Source organism: Balaenoptera physalus, assembly GCF_965194825.1.
Source record: "Balaenoptera physalus genome assembly, chromosome: 14".
Taxonomy (NCBI): domain Eukaryota; kingdom Metazoa; phylum Chordata; class Mammalia; order Artiodactyla; family Balaenopteridae; genus Balaenoptera; species Balaenoptera physalus.
The window spans coordinates 84,498,084-84,517,466 of record NC_138893.1 but is presented as its reverse complement, the minus strand read 5'-3'; the positions used below and the strand labels follow the sequence as shown (position 1 = coordinate 84,517,466).

General features: G+C 36.1%; 1 protein-coding gene across 2 annotated transcripts in view; it reads right to left on the bottom strand.

Moving 5' to 3' along the window:
• The window catches only part of MICU1 (mitochondrial calcium uptake 1), a 217,391-nt gene that overhangs the window by 77,716 nt on the left and 120,292 nt on the right, over nucleotides 1-19,383 (bottom strand). For both annotated transcript variants that reach the window (XM_082424548.1, XM_082424547.1), the window contains one exon: nucleotides 5,485-5,567. In XM_082424548.1, the coding sequence (XP_082280674.1) occupies nucleotides 5,485-5,567 (83 nt within the window). The remainder of the gene's footprint in view (nucleotides 1-5,484; nucleotides 5,568-19,383) is intronic.

The window sequence follows — 19,383 nt, the reverse complement described above, 5'->3', positions numbered from 1 at the left end:
ACAATGCTCTCTTTTAATGCTCACAACAGTCCTATGAGATAAGCCCCATGATTATTCTCATTTTACAGATGAGGAATTTGAGGTACACTATTAAATAACTTGCTTGAGGTCAAGTAGCTAGCAAATAATTGAACTGGTATTCTAACACACATGCTTGACACCTTTATAATTGGGATGCCTTTTAAAATCTCTCTTTAGAAAAAAGTATGCATTTGTTTTAGGCTCAAAACCTCACATACAACATTAAAATAATCATCAACCTCACAGTAATACCTTCCATATCTCAGGAGACTTTTTAAAATTTCACACTTGTCACTACTGACTCTCCAGTTGTGATGAGAGGCAGTATAGCTATAGGCAAATACTTGATATCACACAGATATTGAGATAACACATTTATTAGAATGATAATGTGAAACATAAAGTTGGTATGAAGTAATTCTCCAAGAGAAGATGGGGAATTAGTTTAATCTTTGAGAAGTTTTAAATGAGCTTTTGAAAACAAACAACGCAATCCAAAAATGGGCAGAAGACCTAAACAGACATTTCTCCAAAGAAGATATACAGATTGCCAACAAACACATGAAAGGATGCTCAACATCACTAATCATTAGAGAAATGCAAATCAAAACTACAATGAGGTATCACCTCACACCAGTCAGAATGGCCATCATCAAAAAATCTACAAACAATAAACGCTGGAGAGGGTGTGGAGAAAAGGGAACCCTCTTGCACTGTTGGTGGGAATGTAAATTGATACAGCCACTATGGAGAACAGTACGGAGGTTCCTTAAAAAACTAAAAATAGAAAAGAGTCATGTACCACAATGTTCATTGCAGCTCTACTTACAATAGCCCAGACATGGAAGCAACCTAAGTGTCCATCGACAGATGAATGGATAAAGAAGATGTGGCACATATATACAATGGAATATTACTCAGCCATAAAAAGAAACGAAATTGAGGTATTTGTAGTGAGGTGGATGGACCCAGAGACTGTCATACAGAGTGAAGTAAGTCAGAAAGAGAAAAACAAATACCGTATGCTAACACATATATATGGAATCTAAAAAAAAAAAATGGTTCTGAAGAACCTAGGGGCAGGACAGGAATAAAGACGCAGACATAGAGAATGGATTTGAGGACACAGGGAGGGGGAAGGGTAAGCTGGGACGAAGTGAGAGAGTGGCATGGACATATATACACTACCAAATGTAAAACAGATAGCTAGTGGGAAGCAGCTGCATAGCACAGGGAGATCAGCTCGGTGCTTTGTGACCACCTAGAGGGGTGGGATAGGGAGGATGGGAGGGAGACTCAAGAGGGAGGAGATATGGTGATATATGTATATGTGTAGCTGATTCACTTTGTTATAAAGCAGAAACTAACACACCACTGTAAAGCAATTATACTCCAATAAAGATGTTTAAAAAAATAAAAAATACAAAAAAAAAATGAGCTTTTGGGAAAGAATAATTTGGGGGACTAGCAACCATGGCCTAACTATATAAAATGAGCTTTTTGAGGCAAGTCTATGACTGATAAAGCATTTTTTTCACAAGTTCCTGCTATCTTTTCTACCTCTTAACAAGCTAAAATAACAACTATTCAGAATAATTAAAATTGTGATATGTAAGGATAGATAATAAAGGTATATTATATAAATAAATAATATATTTAGCTTTGTGGATAATGATTTTTAAATTGCCAAATTAGAAAAGCATAATACTTAAAAACTTAAGATTTGTAACAGTGGATTTCCATGGTTAAGTGTCTTTTATTTGTTTTATTTATTAACTATGACCATAAAAAGACTTATTTAACACAATTTAAAAGTCTCTGGCTCTAAAAGGTAAAAGTAGTATAATGGAAAGACACAAGATGGGGAATCAGGACACACTGGGTCTAATTCTGTTGCTCTGCAGTGAAAGCACAATTTATGCAGTTCATTTAACTTCTTTGGGCCTTAGTTTTCTCACTGGAAAAGTTCACGATTAGAGATCATTGTCTCTAAGTCTCCTTATACCTCTAAGTTAATATCATAAATGCTTCTGATTATGATTTTTTTCTGGGTTCATGTTTTATCATGTAAATAAGATTTCTTGCCATTTGTTTTTCATGCACATGGAGACTTGAAAGATAGGTATACAATGGATTTTAAAATTATTTAAGTTGAAGTTTTTTAGACATTAAATTGAAATACAGGATAATCAGTACAGTGCTGCTTCTATTTGAAGGCAATACACAATTCATTTTCTCTGCCTGGGTGTGAGAACTGAAGAATTTTCCAATAGCAGTGAACCAGTATTGAGCATCAACGTCAAGACCTGTCATGATTTAAATTTTGTCTGTGCTATAATATTGCAGCTTATACCCTTCCTATGGTGGAAATGTGTGTGTTAGCTTCAAAAGTGTGGTGCTGAAGAGTGTATGTGGAAAATTCATTCCCTTTCTTCTGTCTCACAACTCATACTTTCATACTAAAAAAACATTTCTGTCACAGCCTCAGGTGAATGTAGCCCAAACAGTTATGAGATTTTTAAAAAAATATCTTTTGCTAGGTTAGTTCTGTTTTATGATCTGCTATGAAATGGGTTAAAGAAAAGGATCTGGGGGCTTCCCTGGTGGCACAGTGGTTAAGAATCTGCCTGCCAATGCTGGGGACATGGGTTCAAGCCCTGGTCCGGGAAGATCCCACCTGCCGTGGAGCAACTAAGCCCGTGCGCCACAACTACTGAGCCTGCGCTCTAGAGCCCGCGAGCCACAACTACTGAGCCCACATGCCACAACTACTGAAGCCCATGCGCCTAGAGCCTGTGCTCTGCAACAAGAGAAGCCACCGCAATGAGAAGCCCGTGCACCACAAATGAAGAGTAGCCCCCGCTCACTGCAACTAGAGAAAGCCCACGTGCAGCAATGAAGACCCAGTGCAGCCAAAAATAAATAAATAAAATTAATAAATTTATAAAAAAAGAAAAGAAAGGTCAGAGAAAACTTACACTATTTACAGTCGAGTAATGTTTTTTAGTAATTTATGTTTATGCATGATCAAAGTGATTTTTGAAAAAGATGAATAAAAGTAATATTAGGTATTAGTTTGCTTCACACCACATTGACTTTGAAGATACACAATGATGAAATATGTGTGTCCTCATACTGGTTCTGTTTAACTTTTTTTGTAAGCCTGACAAATTTACCGTCAAGAAAATACCTATTTAGCTGGAAATCAAAGTTTGAATGTTTTAAAGCTTAGTGCACTTTCAACTTAAAGAATTATTATATTGCCCAAAAATGTAAAACGTAGAACAATGAAGCAGAGAAACTTCTAATGAGAGCTATTCACTCCTGAACCACCTTATAATTATTTTTGTTTCTCTAAAGAGTTTTTTTTTTTTTTTTTAATTTATTTTTGGCTGTGTTGGGTCTTCGTTTCTGTGCGAGGGCTTTCTCTAGTTGCGGCAAGCGGGGGCCGCTCTTCATCGCAGTGCGCGGGTCTCTCACTATCGCGGCCTCTCTTGTTGCGGAGCACAGGCTCTAGAGCGCAGGCTCAGTAGTTGTGGCTCACGGGCTTAGTTGCTCCGCGGCATGTGGGATCTTCCCAGACCAGGGCTCGAACCCGTGTCCCTTGCATTGGCAGGCAGATTCTCAACCACTGCGCCACCAGGGAAGCCCTCTAAAGAGTTTTTACATCAAAATTTCTTGTGATCAATATTACAAGTTCCATCAGTTTAACAAGGCCAGTTATCAAGGGATCATATTAGATGAAATTAATACTCCTTTCTCCGTCAAGTGAGCAGAATGGTGGAGTGACTACTCCAAGTCATTCAGCATTTCAACAGCAATGCCAAAAATGCTGGTGAGGACGTGGAGAAAAGGGAATCCTCAGGCACTAGTGGGAATGTAAACTGGCGTAGCCAGTATGGAAGACAGCATGAAGATTCCTCAAAACATTAAGACTAGAGCTACCATATGATCCAGCAATTCCACTTCTGAGTATTTATCCAAAGGAAACCAATCACTATGTTGAAGAGATATCTTCAGCCCCCCCACCATATTCATTGCAGCATTATTTACAATAGCCAGGACATGGAAACAACCTAAGTGTCCACTGGCAGATGAATGGATAAAGAAAATATGATACACACACACACACTGGAATGTTATTCAGACATAAAAAAAGAAGTAAATCCTGCCATTTGTGATAACACAGATGAACGTTGAGGGCATTATGCTAGATGAAATAAGTCAAAGAGAGAAAGGCAAATACTATATGATCTCACTTATATGTGGAATCCAAAAAAAAGCTGAACTCACAGACACAGAGAACAGATTGTTGGTTGCCAGAAGCAGGGGATGGAGGGTGGGCAAAATGAGTAAAGGTGGTCTAAACTTCCACTTATAAGATAAATAAACCTTGGGGATATAAGCATGGAGACTATAGTTAACAAAACTAAATTGTATATTTGAAAGTTGCCAAGAGAGGAGATCTTAAAAGTTCTCATCACAAGAAAAAAAACTATGTGTGGTGATGAATATTAACTAAATTTATTGTGGTAATCATTTCAAAGTATATACATAGGTCAAATCATTATGTCATACACCTAAAACAATGTTATATGTTAACTATATCTCAATAAAAATAAAATAGTTCTGTGTAAAATAAAATTAAAAATACCAAAATAAGTTCTATTTATAATCATTTGAGGCCATCTGGTAACACCAGTGACGTGCAGAATTATGAAAAGTGAAGGTTTTAGATGGACATAGCTTGCAAATTTGAATAAATATCTGTAGGTATTTTGAAATATTTGTCTCTATGCATTTCTTACTTAAAGATACACTATTCCTGATACTTTCTCCCACTTCCTTTTTGCCCCTTTACTCATTGTGAATACAAAAATGTTATCTCCCACATACATATTTTTTTCTGTTTTGAAACCACTTCTACCAATCATAATAATTATACCTGGAGAGATACCATGGCCCTCCAAGAACAGAAGTCTGATGGAAATGTAGTCTCTTCCTAGGATTCAGAAGAAACTATATACTTTTATGGCTGGAACCTGCTACAGTAAAAGGCATCGTACCATTTTTCCTTCTCTTACAGAAATCCTTTCAGAACATATGTCATTCATCCTTGTATTCTGGAACTGCCTGGCACAAAGGAGCTATTTAATAAATGTTGATTGAATATATGATTGAATAACCATAACTTAGCCTCTCAGCATTAGAGTCTAATTCATGTTGGGGAATCAGAGCAACGTTGACCTTAATAATATGCTCAAATAATTCCTTACATTTAGAGTAAAAACAAACAAAAAAACCTCACCTATTAAAAGTGAGATAATTCTGAAAAATGATACATTAGGTACTTCAAAAATTGGATAGCATCAGTATATACTGACCAAGGCCACAGTAACTCCAAGGCACATGAAAATGTGTTAAATATTAATGTATTCAAAGGAAATTTCCAGGAAAACTTGCCTGTTCAAACTCCTCCATGTCTACTTCTCCATCTCCATTCAAGTCAAACATCTTGAAGGCAATTTCAAAATTTCTCTGAGGAGCTGCAAGTTAGGAAGGAAGGAAGGACAGGAGGGAAGGAAGAAGAAAAAAGAAAAATATTTAGAAGGTATCGACCAAAAATAATCATTCCTTTAAGAAAAAAAGATAGTTAAACATTAAAATGTAATATCAAGTCACAGAATGCCACCATATGTATCTTAATCAACCTTTTAGCAATAGTCCTTAAAACCAAAAGAGAATTTTACCATGGCCAGTAAAGATAGCACTTGTCTATCTTTGTGTTTCAACACTCTCTTAAATACTTCAGCTTTGCTTTCTTAGAAACCATCCTCTCTTAACTGAATAATATTAACGTTGTTCTGTTACTTAAATATAGTGTTATTTATCTGGGCATGAAAGTCTATTTGGGGTGAGATATACTGCTGCAAAGTAAGAAGCTGAAACTCTAAGTCTTTGTCTTGCCTTTTTAAAACAAGCTAGCTTTCTGCTTTGTTTTTTCTAGTCTCTCCACTGTTAAGTACAAACAGGAGTTCAGTGGATATCATTCTGCCAACAGGTTATTATCTACACCGCTCTACTCAATGTCACTATAGCTCTGTGGTAAGGCACAAAAGCACACTGTCAGCTACCCAGCCCCCTATTTTAACCATGTCAGCTGGGTACACAAATTACTACGCAAAGTACACTTAAATGTTTAAAAAACAAAATGAAAAGTGCAAAGCTTGAGAAGACAGTATATATTTTTTCCCTTAAGTGAATGATGAAAGTGTTTCAAGACTTCTTTAATGTTCCTAGGTTAATCAAAATAAAATTAATATATTTGTGCATTAGGATAAAATATAAATAGAACAGCCCTCCTTCCTTACCAATGCTAAACGTTCTAGTAAAGAAAACTAGGGACTTCCCTGGCAGTCCAGTGGTTAGGACTTGGCACTGTCACTGCAGGGGCCTGGGTTCGATCCCTGGTCGGGGAACTAAGATGCCACAGGCCACGTCGTGTGGCCAAAAAAAAAAAAAAGAAAACTAAGTCGTTTACCTCCTTCCTTTGGTGCTTCAAATTTATATAAGTATAGAGAATAAACCAAAATAAAATTTCCTATATATCCTAATACTACTGAATTAAATTTTCAGTTAATATCACTTTTAGTAAAAAAAAATAATAATAATTAAAGATTATATGTAGACAAAAGAGTAAAAAAGGGCTTAGTGTATTATGCACTGTTGTAGAGAGTCCATATTCCCATCATGCTCATGAATTTGTCAGTATCAACACTTTCTAGGCTTAAATTCCATTTTCAGCTAGCCAGACAACTAGGTGGGTAAGTTCCTGGTTTTTAGTTGCCTGGGTGAATCATGTGTTTGTCAGTTTCCAATTGCCTGTTTCACTTGATAATGGCTTCCAATAGGTTTGCTCTTCTTAGGCCACCAGTATGATTGCTGAGAAGGATGCAGTGGGGGGGATTAGATTTTCGTATATTTATTGTCACTTCTTAAATTATTCCTACCTGTCTGGATGCTATCTTTTACTGAAGGGTTACTATGTACCAAGCATTGGGCTGGATAATTTTAAGCTGTTATCTGATTTTGTATTCTCAATCCTGAAAATTTTATTTCTTTCTTAATTTTTGTAACAGAGTAGGAAATTGGGGATCAAAGTCACTAAATGACTAGCTCAAAATCACACAGCTAATAGGCAGCGGAACTGGTAAGTGAACCTAGGTCAACACTGACTCCAAAGCCCATAAATTTTTCATTATGTTCCACAACCTCCAATATGAAGACAGTGGTACTTAAAATAATAAACCAATAGTCTTTATTCTGGTATGTTTTGACTTAGAAACAAAACAACCAAACATGACTCACTGGTTACGTCAGTCTCTGCAATAGCTCAGAGTTTCAAGTGGTCCATCTAAAGGATTTACCTGATATCAAAGAAACATTGCATGTGCAGAGCTCAGTAGTTTAAGCTTGGTTGCACTCATAGGCATAGACAACATCAGATTCTCTGATAGACTTGTCACATATTTTTAAAAATTCTAAATATGAATTTCTTTAAACAGGAGTGCCTCCCTGTTCTCCCCTATTGTCTCAAACTTGGCCCACTGCACTCACATACATTATTTGCCTAATCCTTATAGATACTTGAAATTGTAACAACTGCAGACAATATGAGGTCACTGAAAGTTTTAAGTGGAGGAGTGCCACAATCACACAGGCATTCAGAAAGAACTTCTCTGGCTACAGTGTGAAGGATGAGTTGGAAAACAAGAACCAGCCTCAGAGAAGATCATAAAAGCTCTTGTAAATGTTGCAAATGTGAACTGAGGTGATGGCAGTGGTCATGGAGAGAAGGAAAGGTATCTGAAATAACTTGAGGCAGAAAGTATATAACTTAATGATTAATTAGCTGTGATGAGTTAAGAGTAAAAAAGGTGGACAGCATGACTGGCTTAGGCTACCAGGTAGCCTGCATATCACTAATCAAGAGATAAAAATAGAAAAAGTTTGAGAAAAAAATGAATTCAGATAGGACCTACTGAATTCAAGGAGTCCATAGCATATTCAGATGAAAATGTTCAGGAGATAGGTGGAAATATTGGTCTAAAGCTTAGAAGAGAGAGGTTAAAGCTGGGAATCATTAGCATAAATATGTTAGCCGCAAAGACCTGAAATGAAGTTGTCCATGGAGAACTGAAGGTTGAGGAGAAGGGTAAAGAAAGGGTAGAATGAGTTGGAAACCAGTATTTAAGGTGAAAGGAAAGAGAGAGGAAGCAGTGACAGAGGAGGCGGTATCACAACATCAAGAGAAATGTGGTCCAAATGAATAGAAATAGGGAAAGATCTGGCCAGAAGCAGTCAAAGTGTTGCTACTCCTGAATTAAAGCAGCATTCTCATTCCCTATCTCCATTGATTACAGAGGGGACACAGAGTTCTTAAAATTTTAGCTTTATCATGATCTGTTATTCCTACTGTCCTGTGAGTTCTGTGATGGCATATGCCCAGTCATTTAAATGACTGAATGAGTTATTATGGCAAATCATACTTATATATTCTCCTACAACTAAGGTTAAATTCACTTTACCAAACAAAGCACATCCTGTACTGCTTGAGGTTTCTATATCTTTTTATCCTGGCTTACTCCCAAACAGAGTATCTGCTTTATGTGGAGCGACTCAGAGTGTTTATTAAAGAATATGTGCTGACACTTTCAGGCTGAGCTCCTGTGCCCTGGTCACTGATAATGGCAAGACAGGGCAGCAGCCGTGCACACTCTCATTTAGGCCTTAGCAGTGTATCAGGCAAGGTCCTTCAAGGTGTAGTTCTCTCAGTCTATTCAATCTTCATCTGCTGACCACGTCAAAGCACTTAAGTAAAAAACCAGCTTGCTTTAAGTGAAACATGCTACACAGGAATATGCTGCTAGGCAATTTTCTCATACTCTCCTGTCTCCCTTTAAATGTAGGCTTTGGAGTAATTTTTAAATCTAGCTGCTCTGGAAAGCTAAAGGTGTCTTGAGTTTACATTAATTCACAACCTATTTCCATAGAAAGGTAGAGAGAGAGGAATTCTTTTGAATTCCAGGCTGCTTGTAGAGTGACAGTGAAGCTCTGCTCTGCCCGCTCCTTGTGTTAATGGCTTAATCTACTTCCTGCACATCAATTTCTAAAACAATTATACATTGGAACTGATCAAAACAATGGATTTCTATACAAAGTTCATCACTATACATCTGTTACTCATAATTCCATGATAGTCTTTGCTATAAGTAAATGGAGATACATTAGATCTGTTCTAGTTAAGAATAAAACATTTTTACATTATTCTATCATTGACAATAATGACAACAGCAATAACAACTCTAGACTTGTTCAAAGCACAGTAGATTTTTCTACATTGTTTTAGTAATAAGAAAAAAAAACGTTTTTCTATGTGTGGTAAGTCAAATAATCAGATAGCAACAACACTACCTTTCTCAAGATTTTCATGACTTTCACTTATTTTTCTTTAATAGCAATACAAAAGACTTGGACTCTAATTCTGGCTTTTCCACAACATAATGAGTCATTATGCCTTAAATTCTCTTTTGGTAGTACTGACGGAATGAACAACAACAAAAAAATGGACAGGTTATAACATCAACAAGTTTCTTATTTTCTTTTTTTTTTAATAAATTTATTTATTTATTTATTTATTTTTGGCTGTGTTGGGTCTTCGTTTCTGCGTGAGGGCTTTCTCTAGTTGCGGCAAGCGGGTGCCACTCTTCATCGCGGTGCGCGGGCCTCTCACTATCGCGGCCTCTCTTGTTTCAGAGCACAGGCTCCAGACGCGCAGGCTCAGTAGTTGTGGCTCACGGGCCCAGTTGCTCCGCGGCATGTGGGATCTTCCCAGACCAGGGCTCGAACCCGTGTCCCCTGCATTGGCAGGCAGATTCTCAACCACTGCGCCACCAGGGAAGCCCAGTTTCTTATTTTCTGTTGGTTTGATTCTCCTACCACAAAATTCCCACCTCTACCATTCCTGTTTTAAAATGATGCATAGGACAAATGAGGTAATTAATATGCAATATCAGAGAACTCTGAGTTAGAAAAAAACTTCATATAATATGACGCACCTCTCTTCAATGATGAACCTGCGTACTGAATTTATAAGGATGATCACACAGCCTCTGATTATTTCTGAGAGGGAGGTCACCACTTCTGCGGTGTAACCATTGTTGGCCATATTAATTGAACTTTTTTCCTCATGCAGAGCCCAAATCTAATTCTTTGTAGCTCTTACAAATTGTCCTAATTTAATTTTCTAGAGAAATAAAAAAATATAACTGCTTCCTCATATATGCTGGCCCTCTGAATACATAAAAGCATAGTGTCATGTCTCTACTAAAGGTTTCTCAGAACTTGTTTCCAGAACTTCAACATCCTAATAGCCCTCTCTGGGGTACTTTAGATGGCCAATGCCTCCCATAAATGCAGTATTCTAAACATAGTTAATTCTGGAATGACTTATCCTTTCTAGTAACAATAGGACTTCTTCTTTGTAGATTAATATATTAACATTTTTCTTATATGAGGGCTTAGTGTCTTGTTTTCTCACATTAGGCTTGGGGAAAGGAGAAGAAAAACCTGCAAGATGAGGTTTCAAAAAAGTGCCCCTCTCTCAATTCTTCTGAATTCTTCAAGGTATGATGCCTAGGTGCAGCCTGGAAGAATCTTTCTGCCCTTTTTACACAGAGTGGAGAAAAAAAGTTCCTATGGTATGATGCATTGTAGTTGTACTATAGCATTTCCTTGGGATGATTTAGCTTCCAAAGAAGGGTGCTACATTAAATGAAAATGTTCTAAGAATTTTTTAAAAACATACTTAATACTTAAGCAACAGCAGATCAATTTTCTTTTCAATGACCTAATTGCCTTCTAAGTCTGATTTGACTTCTGTTAGTAACTATTTTACAGGTACTCTCTGATAATCTATTAGTCTCTTCAGCATTTTCTAGTATTAGGTTTCATGATAAGAGCCAGTCTAACATTATACCTAGTAAAAGGACTGCAGATATTTGAAAAACAGAAGACTTACAGAATGATAAAAGATAAGGACAAAGTCAAGGAATATTTCCTTTTATAAAGCTATGTATCTTATTTAATTTTTATACACAGTTAACTTTGTATAAAGATGTATTTATGTGAAGCAAGGCATAGCATGAACAATATCAGTGGCTCAAAAATTTAACAATTACACTTTCTGCATCAACTCAGAAGTCCCATAGTCAGGCTTGCCCTCATCATTGTCTTGTAGAATTATCTATTGACCAAAATATCCACTATTAATCATGCCATCTGAAGTCAATGGTGATGATGAGAATAACTATGGCATTTTGCTCTGAAATCAGGCAAATGATTATTCTTGAAATGCAAGATCTGAAATGGCAAATAAAAAAAAATCCACATCTACTATAATTGGTTATAGAAGACACTGTGTTATGATATAAAGTTAAAATCAAGGTTTTTGCTGTTGGTTGTGCTAGAATTACAATTTAAAACACTGTAGGGACTTCCCTGGTGGTCCAGTGGCTAAGACTCTGTGCTCCCAATGCAGGGGGCTGGGGTTCGATCCCTGGTCGGGGAACTAGATCCCACATGCCACAACCAAGAGTTTGCATGCCACAACTAAAGATTCTGCATGCTGCAGCTAGAAGATCCCGCATGCCACAACGAAGATCCCACGTACTGCAACTAAGACCCGGCACAGCCAAATAAATAAATAAATATTTTTAAAAAAACACTGTAATAACTTTTTGACTATACTAACAAATTTTAGTTAAAAACCATTTAGTGATTGAATATGCTCAAACATGGGTAAGTTATTTATTTAGACTGTTTCCTGAATATGTTTTCGGTGGCTGTGCAGCTGTATGCTCCCATTAAATTGAAATACAGGGGGCCCAAACTATATAAAATAGTAAACATTCTACCACTTAAAATATCTAGTTTCTCCCATGATGTGCAATTTGAAATGATAAAATGATATGACATTTTTATTGCTAACTTTTGGAATACAATATCCAGAAAATTTCCTTAGTGGGGAAAAAAGAAAGACAATAAAGTGATCTGAAATAGCTGAAGTTCATGGTGTGTAAATGTAACAATCTAGTTTTTCTTCTTGGGCTTGCTCTTTTAACACAGGGAAAAAAAAACCCTTCCCTGGTGAAATGACAAATGCCATGGATAAAGAAAAAGAGACCCCAACTATCCAGGAAGAAAAACAAAGTTATCGTAAAGAAGAAAGTATTGGGTTGTATCATAATTCTCAACAACACTTGAACACTGCAGAGCAAGTTCTATAGAATCTTGAGGGAAAACAACTTTTATTTATTTATTTATAAAATTTATTTATTTGGCTGCACCGGATCTTAGTTGCAGCACATGGGATCTTTAGTTGTGGCACCAGGGAAGTCCCGGGAAAACAATTTTAAGAATTACATACAAGTCAACTCATCATTTACCTATATTAGCAACAGAAGACAGTCTCAGACAGGCAAGGACTTTGAAACTATATAATCCACAGATTCTTCCTAACAAAATTCCACAAAAAACAGTAACAAAAGTCTTAAGCAAGGACTGGTAAACTATGATCTGCTGGCTAGCCATTTGTTTATGTATTGTCCATGGCTGCTTTTGAGGTACAAGGGCAGAAATGAGTAGCTGTGACAGAGACCTTATGGCCAGCAAGCCTAAAATAATTATCTTGCCCTTTAAGAGAAAGTTTGCCAACCCCTGGTTGAGGAAATTCTTCAGCCAACAATGACAAAAAAATCAATCAAAATAAATAAATAAAGACGGGGAAGATGAGATCAATTAAGAAATGAGCAGTAAATTAAGTGAGCAATAAAATCAGTAGAACAGAGTTAAGCTTAAATAATGGTTATTGATAAAATAATCATGGCATGTGGCACTTATTAAATGTTTATTATGTATCAGGCACTTTATATGAATTATTTAATCCTCCCAACCACTCTGTGACATTGTACTATTATACCCATCCCCTGCTAAAAAAGAGGAAACTAGGACTCCCCTGGAGGTCCAGTGGGTAAGACTCCACGCTCCCAATGCAGGGGGCCTGGGTTTGAACCCTGGTCAGGGAACTAGATCCTGCATGCATGCTGCAACTAAGAAGTCTGCATGCCACAACTAAAAATCCCACCTGCCACAACTAAGACCCAGCACAGCCAAAATAAATAAATATTTTTTTAAAAAATAGAGACTATTCTTAAAAAAAAAAAAAAAAAGAGGAAACTAAGGTATTGGGTGTCCAGAGTCAAAGAGCCAGGATTCAAATGCAGACAGTCTACTAGAGTATGCACCACTCTTAGCCATTATATGAGAATGGCTATAAAATAATGAAATATAAGATTATTAAAAATGTAAAAACTGTGTGGAGAGAAGAAAGTGAAAGGAAGATAAATTTCTTGACTTCCAATAGAAGACATCAAAAGAAATAGATGATTCTGTCCTAGATAAGAAAGCTACATACTGGGACTTCCCTGGTGGTCCAGTGGGTAAGACTCCATGCTCCCAATGCAGGGGGCCCGGAACTATCAGAGAACTGGTGGGGGAACTAGATCCCACATGCCACAACTAAAAGATCCTGCATGCCGCAACGAAGATCTTGCATGTGGCAAATAAGACCCAGTGCAGCTAAAAAAAAAAAAAAAAAAAAAAAAAAAGCCACGTCTCCCCCCAACCCCCACAGATACATATACACATACACATTTAAATTAACTCAAAGATTACCACGAATAGGAGAGCATTAAAATTACTTGGGAGAGAAACCCAATGAATAAAGCAAAAGCTTAAAAGAAAAAAAAATGGAAAGAAAGCATAGAGAACAAGACATAAGGTGATAGATGTAAGAACAAATAAATCACAACAAAGTTAAATGAACTAAACTCCTCTATGAGAACACATGCTCTCAGACTGGGTCTGTTATTTATAAGAAATATATTGAAAACAAAATAATATAGAAAGATAAAAAATAAGAGGAAATACAAGAAAACGAAACAGTAAGAAAGCAGAGGTGGTAATATTAATGAGACAGAAATGAACTAAGAGCAGAAGGATTAAGAACAAACACCATTTTTATAGTACTCATAAGTACCATCCATAATGAAAATCTATTATATATTTTTATGTACAGGACAACATCACATCAAAATATATAACAAAATATTAGTTAGATGTAAAGAATAAATTACAAAAACTACTGTAATATCTAAGCCTTTGACATATTTTGCAGAAAATTTAATGAGGTTATGGACACTATATAATACAAACCACAAGTTCAATTTAACAGATATATATTGAACATTGCTTTCTGGTAAACAGAGACTGCATATATTTTTTAAATCTTCAAGGGAAATTTAGAAGGACATTAGATATTAGTCGACATACACACACACACACAACACACACACACAACAAACACAAGTAAAAGAAGAAATTGTAAATGCAGAATTTTTACAACTATAATGCAATAAAACTAGGTCACAGGAATAAAGCCACTTTGATCATCAGGCTAGATGCTGAAAAAGCATTTGACAAAATTTTAAGTCTTCCTAATCTTTTTTTTCCCTGAGAAATAGAGGTAGGAGGAACTTATTCAATATAGTAAAGAATATTTATCTGACACCAAGATTCACAATATACTTAACTGAAAAATGCCAAGGACATTTATTTTAATATAATAAACGAAGTGGGGATGCTCACTATTACGGATATTATTTTGAAAGTTCTAGCCAAAGCAAATATATAATGAGATAAAATAAAGCACACATGTTAGAAAAAACAATTATCATTATTTGAAGATTATATAAATATAAATGTCTTCCTAAAAACTCCAAGAAAATGAACAAAAAACTTTCAGAACTACTAATAACGGTAATGTGCAGTTATAAGATAAATATATAATAGATATATTTATATCTGGGATAGGTGGAGTATATAAATATGACTGGAAAGTCCTGTTTCTAAGCCTCTTGGGGGTTGTGGGGGGAGAACTCATGAAACCAATGATTGGTTGGAACAATTCTGGAAGTTGAAGAATGCTGACTTCTTTTGATTTTACCTGCTTTTAGTTATTGACTAAATGGTGTGTGTATAGGGAGGGGCAAATAATGGGAAGAGAAGAGAACGACTTTTAGGGGGATAATACTCATTTATACATAGAACTTAACATGTATTTTTTTCCTTGCAGTTTTACTGAGATATAATTGGCATTCAGCACTGTACAAGTTGAAGGCATTATATAGCATAATGATCTGACTTACATACATCATGAAATGATAACCACAAAAGTTTAGTGAATATCCATCATCTCATATAAATAGAAAATAAAGAAAAAGAAAAAATATTTTTTCCTTGTGATGAGAACTCTTAGGATTTACTCTCTTAGCAATTTTCATAAAAAACATATAGCTGGGCTTCCCTGGTGGCGCAGTGGTTGGGAGTCTGCCTGCCAATGCATGGGACACGGGTTCGAGCCCTGATCTGGGAAGATCCCACATGCCGCGGAGCAACTAGGTCCGTGAGCCACAACTACTGAGCCTGCACGTCTGGAGCCTGTGCTCCGCAACGGGAGAGGCTGCGACAGTGAGAGGCCTGCGCACCGCGATGAAGAGTGGCCCCCACTCACCGCAACTGGAGAAAGCCCTCGCACAGAAACGAAGACCCAACACAGCCAAAAATAAATAAATAAATAAATAAATTTATTTAAAAAAACCCAAAACATATAGCCATGTTAATTATATTAATCATGTTGAATATCACATCCCTAGTACTTATCTTGTAACTGGAAGTTTGTACCTTTTGACTACCTTCATCCAATTCCCCCTCCTGCCACATCCAGCCTCTTGTAACCACAAAGCTGACCTATTTCATGAGGTCTTTCTGAGTTCATTTGTTTGTTTGGGATTTTTGTTTCTTTGTTTGTTTGTTTTTGAAGTATAACTGACTTACAACACTGTTAGCTCCTGTTACACAACCCAGTAATTCAGTATTTCTGTACATTACAAAATGATCATCATAATAAGTCTAGTTACCATCCATCACCATACAAAGATATTACAATATTATTGACTATATTCCCCATGGTGTACATTTTATTCCCATGACTCATTTATTTTATAACTGGAAGTGTGTACCTTTTAATCTCCCTCACCTATTTCACTCAACCCACAACCCCTCCCCTCTGGCAACCACCTGCTGTTCTCTGTATCTATGACTCTGTTTCTGTTTTGCTATGTTTATTTATTTTGTTTTTTAGATTCCACTGTAAATGAATATATTGTATTTGTGTTTTTCTGTCTGACTAATTTCACTTAGCATAATACTTCTAGGTCCATCCACACTGTCACAAATGGCAAGATTTCATTCCTTTTTATGGTTAATATTCCACTGTATATATATACACCACATCCTCTCTATCCATTCATCTACCAGTGGGCACTTAGGTTGCTTCCATATCTTGGCTATTGTGAATAATGCTGCAATGAACATAGGGTTGCATATATCTTTTCAAATTAGTGTTTTTGTTTTCTTTGGAAAAATACCTAGAAGTGGAATTTCTAAACATATAGCAGTTCTATTTTTAATTTTTTGGGGAACCTCCATACTGTTTCCCATAGTGGCTGCACCCATTTACATTCCCACCAACAGTGAGTGTACAAGGGTTCCCTTTTCTCCACATCCTCGCCAACACTTGTTATTTCTTGTCTTTTTGATAACAGCCATTCTGACAGGTGTGAGGTGGTATCTCACTGTGGTTTTGATTTGCATTTCCCTGATGATTAGTGATGTCGAGGATTTCTTTCATGTACCTGTTGGCCATCTGTATGTCTTTTTTAGAAGAATGTCTATTCAGGTTCTCTGCCCATTTTAAAATTCGATTGTTTTCATTATGCTGAGTTGTATGAGTTCTTTGTATATTTTGGATATTAACCCTTATCAGAGATATCATTTGCAAATAACTTCTCGCACTTAGTAGGTGACCTTTGCATTTTGTTGGTAGTTTCCTTTGCTGTGCAAAAGCCTTTTAGTTTGATGTAGTCCCATTTGTTCATTTTTGCTTTTGTTTCCCTTGCCTGAGGCGATATATCCAAAAAATATTCCTAAGACTAATGTCAAAAAGCATACTGCCTATGTTCTCTTCTAGGAGTTTTATGGTTTCAGGTCTTAAAACTGAATCTTTAACTCATGTTGAGTTTATTTTTACATATGGTGTGAGGAAGTAATCCAGTTTGATTTTTTTGCATGTAGCTGTGCAGTTTTCTCAATACCATTTATTGAAGAGACTGTCTTTTCCCCATTGTATAATCTTGCCTCCTTTGTCATAGATTAAATGACTATACAAGTGTGGGTTCATTTCTGGGCTCTCTATTCTGTTCATTGATCTGTGTGTCTGTTTTTGTTTCAGTAAGTTTCAGACAAGTTCAGTAAATAATTTATAAAGGTATGAGATATCAAGTCCTGTCTCCATTTTTTCCAGCTCTATTGAGATACAATTGTAAAGTTTACCACAATAAGGTTAGCTAACACATCTTTCACCTCACATAATTACCATTTTGTTGTTATGGTGAAAACGTTAAAGCTCTACTCTCATAGCAACATTTATGTACACAGTACTGTATTGATAACTACAGTCACCATGCTGAACATTAGATCCTGGCACTTATTCATCTTCTAACTGAATGTCTATAGCACTTAGCCAACATCTCCCTGTATCCCCTGCTCCTCAGTCCCTGACAATCACCATACTACCCCCTGTGTCTGAGTTTGATGTTTTTAGATTCCACATATAAGTGAGATTATACAGCATTTGACTTTGACTTATTTCACTTAGCATACTGCCCTCAAGGTCCATTCATGTTGTTGCAAACGGCAGAATTCCCTTTTTTATGGCTGAATAGTATTCCATTATATATTATTTTTATGTCATATTTTTATGATATATACTTCCTTTAAATACATGTGTCATATATATGTTTATATGAATATATATGCCATATTTTCATTACCCATGTGCCTCTTTTTTATGCTAGTACCATACTGCTTTGATTACTATAGCTTTATATATTATAGTTTTTAATCAGGAAGCACAATGCCTCCAGCTTAGTTCTCTCTCAAGATTGCTTTTGCTATTCTGGGTCTTTTGTAGTTCCATACAAGTATTAATTTTAATGTTTCTATTTCTGTGAAAAGTAAAATGGAAATTTTGATAGGAATTGCATTAAATCTGTACATGGCTTTGGGGGGCAGGGTGGACATTTTAAGAATATTAATGCTTCTTTTTTTTTTTTTAAAGCATCTTTATCGGAGTATAATTGCTTTACAATGGTGTGTTAGTTTCTGCTTTATAACAAAGTGAATCAGTTATACATATACATATGTCCCCATATCTCTTCCCTCTTGCATCTCCCTCCCACCCTCCCTATCCCACCCCAATATTAATGCTTCTGATCCATGAACATGGAATATCTTCCCATCTACCTGTGCCTTCTTCAATTTCTTTCCTCAGTGTCTCACAGTTTTTAGTGTATGGCTCTTTCATTTCCTTGGTTAAGTTTATTCCTAAGTGTTTTACTGTTTTTGATGCTATTGTAAATGGGATTGTTTTCTTTATTTCTTTTTCAGCCATTTAACTGTTAGTGTACAGCAATGCAATTCATTTTTGTACATTGGTTTTGTGTCCTAAAAGTTTACAGAATTTGTTGATTAGTTCGAACAGTTTTATTGGTGGAGTCTTAAGGATTTTCTATATACAAGATCATGTTGCTAGCAAACAGAAACAATTTTACTTCTTCCTTTCCAATTTAGATGTCTTTTTCTTGCCTATCTGCTCTGGTTAGAACTTTAGTAATATGTTGCATAGGAGTGGTGAGAGTGAGCAACCTTGTCTTATCTCTGATCTTAGAGGGAAAGCTTTCAACCTTTTACCCTTGAGATATTAGTTGTGGGTTTGTCATATACGGCTTTTATTATGTTGAGGTATATTCCTTCAATCCCCAATTCGTTGAGCTTTTATCATGCAAGGATGTTGAATTTTGTCAAATACTTCTTCTGCCTTTATTGAGATGATCATGATTTTTTTTTTCATTTTATTAACTGGTGTAACACATTGATTGATTTGCGTTATGTTGAACCATTCTCACATTCCAGGGATAAGTCCCACTTGATCATGGTGTATGACTTTTAATATGCTGTTGAATTTGATTTGCTAATATTTTTGTTGAGAATTTTTGCAAATATATTCAGCAGGGATATTGGTCTGTGGTTTTCTTTTCTTGTATTATCCTTGTTAGCATTGGT